General features: G+C 38.3%; 1 protein-coding gene across 1 annotated transcript; it reads left to right on the top strand.

The window, feature by feature from the left end:
• Positions 1–1795: 1795 nt before the first annotated feature.
• On the top strand, positions 1796–5073 carry LOC140858480 (galactinol synthase 1-like). The gene is made up of 4 exons (XM_073259227.1): positions 1796–2220; positions 2906–3226; positions 4290–4424; positions 4542–5073. Exons 1-4 carry the CDS (start codon positions 1885–1887, stop codon positions 4761–4763), a joined length of 1014 nt encoding a protein of 337 aa, XP_073115328.1. The 5' UTR covers positions 1796–1884; the 3' UTR covers positions 4764–5073.
• Positions 5074–7990: the final 2917 nt, after the last annotated feature.

The raw sequence follows: 7990 nt of genomic DNA on the forward strand, positions 1-7990 counted from the left end.
ATTCTTCGATCGATCTTTCTGAGAAGGAGAGGCTCTAGCCATGAGAACAATTCTAAAGAAAATAGAGACTTTAGAGGAAAGAGGAAAGGACTCGAGAGAAAGAAAAAGTTGACCTGAAGGTTGGAAGCGATAACCCTGGGCGTTGGGGCAACAATCCGACAGAGTCCCAGCAGTAAAAGTAGTGAAAAGTAAAAATTTTGCTGAGAGTGACCCATATATAGGATCCCTCAATGACCGAGATGAGAGCGGTCAAATTGAAGATCCACCAGATGATGACACGTGGTAACATCTAGACCGATCATTGATTGGACAGTTCGATGTATCTATTCCAGATTGAGCCACGTCACCTCTATTCGTGTGAGTAATTTCGATCCAATAATCTCCGAACACGTGGAACAAATATACTTGTCAGAATCATATCATTTGATGTCGAATCGACTTTCTGAAATGATGCCTGACACTGACAACTGATACCGAATCATTCGATCAATATAACTGACGATTGTACCTGCCAATACGATAAAATAGCCGATCATCCGTATCTCGGAGGAAACGACGTCAAAATCGAGGCTCGATGTGATAGAACTCTCTTCATCTAGCATGATAAACCACGTGATAGTTTACACGTTGGATCATTTTAGACTTGAGAGTAGGGGGCAACTGTTGGGGTAAACCCATCGACCCCGACTTTAGTTTCCATGACTCCGACTCGGCAATTACCGACCGACCGAACGTATGACTCTGACTTATCGACTCCGACCCGAATATAGCCGACTGATCGAACGCACAACTTCGACAGAGCATCTGCCGAACTGACGACTTCGACTCTTCATCAATCGATTGAACAGATGTCATTGACTTATGGCCGGTAACTGACGATACAGTAGAATCATCAATTAATGGCCATGCCTACTATCGACATACAGTCGGCTAATTTGCTTAATATGTCATAACTGTCACGAACGGTTACCGGTCGCACATCACGGCGTCATAATTGAGAAATTAATGATCCATTATGTGATTATGGTCCGATAATTTAGCATCATAAAATATGGAACCACATCCGACGGTTACAAGAATCTCGTCTATAAAAGGAGGTAAGGAAAACAGGACTGATAAATCACTTCTGATTAGAACTTTATTATTTTGAATATTGATATTTATTATTTATTAATTTTTTTTTAATTTAAAAATCAAAAATTTTTTTTAAATATAAATTTAATTAATACGAACATCGAGATGATGAAGAGTTGACAGCAACAGCATCAAAACTTTCATCCAAATTCTCCGTAGGCTCTCTTTTGTCGCAATTCCTCAGCTCCCACTTTAGCCCCGCTGAGGATGCCTCCGTATTACATCCACCAGGTGCATCCGGACCGCGTCAAAGCCCACGGTGGATAACACGCCACGCTACCACTTGCATTTCACCAATTCCCGATTGGGCTTTATCAACCGTGCATATGCTCCGGCATTTGCCCTGGTTCACCTGCTGCTTGCAATAATTTCTCCACTGGGATATAGAAGATCAAATTCAAAGCCCCAACCAACGCTATCTCCGAAACCACGTCACCCTAACAAATCCTTACCGTCCATTCCATCGATCGCGCCTTATCATCAGCCGGTGGCACCTCCTCCATTCGTTTTTACCGAGTCCCCACCACAACCTCACGTTTATCACCAAAACATAAAATAGCAGCAACGCACGCGAGAACCTTCATTTAGATTTCATTTTAGCGTCATTTCATTCCATCTCACTGCCTTTGGAGGTCTATTTAAGGAGCCACAGGTCCCAACCCTAAGAACCCACCAACCAGGGGCTAGCTCTCAGATAAAAAGTCCAGAGTGTAGTCCTATTTAGTTTTAGGACCTTGTAAACTTGGTTCCATGGCCCCCGGTGTCCCTGCTGCCGACGTGCAGATGACGTTAGGAGGGAAGCCAGGGGGCTACTTGGGGTCGAGGAGGGCCTACGTGACGTTCCTGGCCGGCGACGGCGACTATGTGAAGGGGGTGGTGGGGCTGGCCAAGGGGCTGAGGAAGGCGAGAAGTGCGTACCCGCTCGTCGTGGCGGTGCTGCCCGACGTGCCAGTGGCTCACCGCCAGCTGCTTCAGGGACAGGGGTGCATCGTCCGGGAGATCGAGCCCGTGTACCCGCCCGAGAACCACACCCAGTTCGCCATGGCCCACTTTGTCATCAACTACTCCAAGCTACGCATTTGGAACGTGAGTGCTCTTCTTTTGCATGGATCGCTTCTCTGTTAACTCATGCACGTAGTATTAGGTTCTACTTTAGATATTGGGAATTTGGGTCAGTCTTAGTTCTTATTGAAGTAAGTAAGGAAGAACATGGCAGCAGCGTTAACCAAATTAATGACTTGAAGCAAAGATTCTTGCGTCTGTTTCACCCAAAATCTCAGACGCGTTGGATCATCAAGCTGATGATCCAAACAGGAATTTGATTGACCTAGAAAAAATCAACAGATACTAGTATTAGATGGCCGAGCTCTTACTTGTTCTATTTTAGCTGTCACCTATAGATTGTGTTTTTTCAGATGTAGCAAGTTTATTAAAAAAAAAAAAAAATCTGAAAAAGAGTGCTTCCTTTCATTTTATGACTACATCTCATTTAGAGTGAGGCATAGCCTATTGCATACTTTCAAAGTTAATTACCACAGTTTATCTATTGACTAGTACAAATTATCAGTAAAATTGATTGATTACCCTAGTGGAATCATCTAAAATATCTATGTAGATCATTTAGACCATAGTTATTATTTGAATGACACTTATTGATGCATATATATATAACAATTTCGTTTCTAGATTCCTGAAACATATGCGCATCTTTGATACTTGGTATATTTAAATACTGACAGTTGATTTTATTGCGTTAAATTGTTGCATGTAGTTTGAGGAATACAGCAAGATGATCTATCTTGATGCTGATATCCAAGTGTTCGATAACATAGACCACCTCTTTGACATGCCTGATGGCTACTTCTATGCTGTGATGGACTGCTTCTGTGAGCCGATATGGAGCCAAACTCTCCAGTACTCCATTGGCTATTGCCACCAGTGCCCGGACAGGGTCCATTGGCCTGCTGAGATGGGATCTCCTCCTCCACTCTACTTTAATGCCGGCATGTTCGTGTTTGAGCCCAATCCTCTAACCTACGAGAGACTTCTGGATACTCTTAAGATCACACAACCAACCCCCTTTGCGGAGCAGGTGAGCCTTTTGGGCCCTTGGCCATCATCTTCTCAAAGATATTTGTTCTAAGATTCTTGTTCTCAAAAATAACAAATTAAGTGTCAATATATATTCTAAACCACATAAGTAGCTATTTGACCATAATTTGATGAAAGAACAAGTATGCTGGTGAAAAAATATTAAAGATGCTGAAGCTGGAAATGGTTGAAGTGAACCAATCAAAAGAAAATTAAAACTGGTAAAGGAAAATAAAATAAAACATATTTATGTGCAGATGATATGTATAGCTATGCATGATGATATATCTATTACTTTCATTGTTCAGTTAATATCATGATTTTTGATAATGCGGATGAGACCAAAGATTTTGAATTAAGTGATGCAGATGAAAGAAACTTTTATTAGACTATAGGAATAATTAAATTTTTTATGGGGGATTTGCTATGTTAATTTTTTTTTAGTTTTTAAATTATCAAGTGATTTTTTTTAAAGTTATATATAATAATTTCCATATTTGTAAATAGATGATGGTGTTAAAAGCTAATCAACTCTTTGTTTCTTAAGTAAAAGTGGACTAAGCAAAGCTGATCAGATAATCCCCTCTTAGCTGCAATATGTACTGACTAGCAGTAGAATCCCAAATGCTAGTGGTTCTTCTTAGATCCCTAGCCCCATATTCTTGGTCCACTTGTTCTTGATAGAGATAGGACCTACTTGTAAGCCATCGCATGCATTAACCATCTAACCGGACAATCCAAGAATCCTTGGATCATCTAGCCAGACAAACCAAAGGTGGTCCTCTACATTGACAGTATATTATTTTTTGATAAAAACTGACCACATACTATTTGTAAGGTGTAGCTTATTTCTCTTTTTTGTGATGCAACCATCCTTGGAAATTAAGGGTTTAAGAAGGACCATGACAACCATGACAAAGATGGTAGTGGTTGTGATTGTACCTCCATCTTTGCGATAGTTAATTAACAAACATATAATGAACTGAAAGTAACATGAGAGTTAAATAAAGGATACAATCACCTTCGGATGTATCTCACGTCTTTCTCATCTCATCTTTTTGTAGGATTTCTTGAACATGTTCTTTGAGAAAACCTACAGGCCAATCCCTGTTGTTTACAATCTGGTCCTAGCCATGCTGTGGCGCCACCCGGAAAAAGTTGAGCTTGACAAGGTTAAGGTGGTCCACTATTGCGCTGCAGTAAGTCCCTTTGCCATTAATCACCTCTCTCATGCATCAACATGTTACAAAGTATATATATGGCATCGATTATTCATGTCTCTTATCACCATACATTATAAATTCTTGTGCTCTTAGGGTTCAAAGCCATGGAGGTACACTGGAAAAGAAGTTAACATGGATAGGGAGGATATCAAAATGCTTGTGGCTAAATGGTGGGATATCTACAACGACAAGTCACTTGATTTCAAGGCAGAGGATATGGTCATAGAAGGAGAGGCCTTCGCATGGCCTTCACCAATCATGGCAGGCATGGCAGAGCCTACGATTAACTATATCCCTACACCCTCTGCAGCCTGAGTGAGGCTGAGAAAGATGTGTTGGACACGTCTCTATGAGACGTAATATGGCCCATATACATATGGTTTAATTATCGGACAATTATAGATAGTAGGTAACCATCCACTATCTCTAATTATCGCTAAAATAGTTTTCTTGATGGAAGAAAACTAATGAGGTTTTGTTTATCTGACAAGGGTCTCTAGCCTGGCTTGTTTTTTAAGCCTGTGATATGGTGGTGTATGGTTTCTATGGAAGCATAAGTTAGAAGACTCCTTAAAGTCTCTTTGTGGATAGATTTTAATCAAATATTTGAACAATTATGGTTGAAGGTATGCATCACCAATATTATTTTTGCATAAATTATTTCACTTGAGATATTTTCTTACAAGATGAAGAGTGAGTGGATGGAGGGATTTTGAAAGCATGCATGTGAATGTTAACCGTCTATTCCTAGCTCTCCGCTTCTAATCATCTACCTATTTTTAGCGAAAATTGCACTTGGGCAAATAGGGGAAAAAAAAATCATTTGTTCTCTTGAGAAAAATTCTGAGATAATATAGATTTCGATTTTGTGCTTCATGAACTCCACCCCTTCCTATCTTTAAAATTTGAAACCAGGTTTTCACCAATGGTAATGTCCAAATGACCTATAAGGTTGCATTGTGTTCACGACTCTGTCAGCAAATACTGACAACAACTATAAATTGTCTAAATGAAAATTACTTGATCTAATCTATCAAATCAAAATTATTTATAAACAGGGAAAAAAAAAAATGATGCAACATCTTTATTAGTTAAAGAAATTCAGAAGCTTTGCAATGTAAATACATGATGGCATAACATGTTCCATGAAGTCCAGAAATTCCAATCAGAAGAGTCTCTGGTGATCATTTTCTTCGTGAAGCGTCTCTGTAGTGTGACAGGCAATTCCCCAGTCACCTGCGCCCGTGTCGGATCCATGCAATGCACGCAAGGGAAGTATAAATAGCTTGGACCCAAGAAGACATCATTTTCCAAGAAGCATCTTTGAAGTGTCAAAGAGAGGCAATGCACACAATCATTCACATTATCCGATGCGTGCAATGCACGAAAGAAGAAATATGGATAATTCTCAGATAAATTAACATGTGTGCCATAGAATTCTCCATTTCTAAAATCCTGATTTGGAATTGAGAAAAATATTTTGTGACGCAAATTCGTTCTTCCAAATAATCAAGATAAAATTTGCCTCAACCAAATGGCGTATGGTAGACCATGACTTGTATCATCTAGATAGTGTTAGCTTGGACAAGTTGCAACTATTTGACAAGCGTAATTCTTCCACTATTTGACTACTAGCGTATTCCCAACTTTATTTAGTGAGCAAAAAGATTATACGAGGGTATGGTAGATTGTATCAAAACTAAGTGGGTGGTAAAGCTTCGACGTCTGTTAGCTTTGTGCTACAATAGGAAGCTGACTTATATATCTTATCAGTATTTGCCATTGCTTTACTCCAAAAATAGAAAAAAAATAATCTAATGATTTATTGCTCATACCTTTCTGTTAATATCTTTTTATGCTCATTCCCGTATGCATTCATTTTTTATTACGTACCTTTTTTTTGTGTTTAACTCATTCCAAGCGATGATGCATTTCCCCATGTGGCTTTGTTTTCATTCAGGAGAGCTTTATAGTTTCTTTTCTTCTCCTTCCTTTTTCTTTTTTTGCTTTCAGGTGGCTTAGATGATTTGCAAGCTTTGCAACATGAAAGTAATAGATCAGTGTACCATAAGAGCAACAATGGCCTAGACCTACAATTGTTACTCTGTCACGCATGTGAGACATGCTTTATCAGAAAAACCAGAGCATCTTTATCTCTTTAGTAAAGAAAAAGGAACCCTATAAATTTAAGTATCATCTATATAAGGATCCAAATTTAAAATTTTTTTTCTACACTAATCTTGAAGCAAAAAAAAAAAAATTTTGGCATCACATGCATAGACGTGCTATGCACGTGAGAGAGAGAGATAGAGAGAGAGAGGAAGAGGACTCTGGTTAGGAGTCTTCTCTCTCGATTTTCGTCAAAAGATCAGAAAAAATGCCACTAAAACTCAGATTAATACACTCTAGTTCTTGTCTATAAATAATAATTCTTTTTTTTTTAAATTTCCACCACCAAATTTCTTGGAAAATTGCCATGGATCCTGAGTTGTTTTGAGTCATTTCCTTGGGATTTTACTGGAGAGATCTGGCTCTCTCTTGTTCAACCTCACTGAACCTAGTTAAGATAATTGTGGCTTTATTGCTCTTCTTTCTTAGGCCTTTTTTTGCCAAATTGAGCTGGCAAATCATTGGTTTCGGGCACGAACATGGCCTTCTCTATTTCGGGCTCTTTTTCTCTTGTTTTGTTGACCATCGACGATTGTGACCACTGCTGGGGTCATCTCCTGATTGACGTTGAGTTTTGCTGTTGGCTACTAGGCCAAGTTCCTCGGCCATTGTCATATGAAGAAGGGAGGAGAGGGGATTTGGGTTCCTTGTTTTCATGAAGAAGGAAGAAGAAAATATGAAAAGAGGAAAAAAAAGAAAAAGAAAAAAGAAAAAAAGAGAAAATTTTCACTCTTCTCTCTCTCCTCTCTCTATTTTCTCTCCACTTTCTCTCTCTATTAGTTTATCTCTCTATTTTCTCTCTAAATTATTTTTTTTCTTCATGAATTTCTCTCTCTAAAAATCTTAAAGAATATTAGAGGGTCCAGATGTTTAGGTATGCTCAGATTGATTAGTTAATCTTACGAGGAGTCTTAGACCTTTATAGTATTTGGGTTGTTTATCATAATTTTTTACTATCTATGATCATCTATGATTTTTATATTTGATTTTGATTATGTAAAAGTGCAATTATTTGTACAAGATGTCAAATGAAAATACCTTGATCTTGAGTTTGTAGATTGAAGGGTTGATCGATAGCCGTACTTAAGTATAAGATCAGTAGAGATAAGAATCTTCTTATATGATTATCTGTATGTATGTTTTTGTACCATACATGATGATTTTAGTTTTATTTGGATATATGATTATTTATTGTATATGTATCACATGTTGACTCTTTGATTGTTGAAAACATGATATCTGATGTTTGAAAATTAAATAAGAAATGTAATATAAATTATTGAAAAAACTCTTGAATGTGTAACAGGATTTGGATTGGCCATGATATGGATTGCCAGTCATGGATTGAATCGTGACACATTAATTTGTCAGTC

The sequence above is a fragment of the Elaeis guineensis genome, chromosome 6 (genome assembly GCF_000442705.2).
Source record: "Elaeis guineensis isolate ETL-2024a chromosome 6, EG11, whole genome shotgun sequence".
Lineage (NCBI taxonomy): Eukaryota > Viridiplantae > Streptophyta > Magnoliopsida > Arecales > Arecaceae > Elaeis > Elaeis guineensis.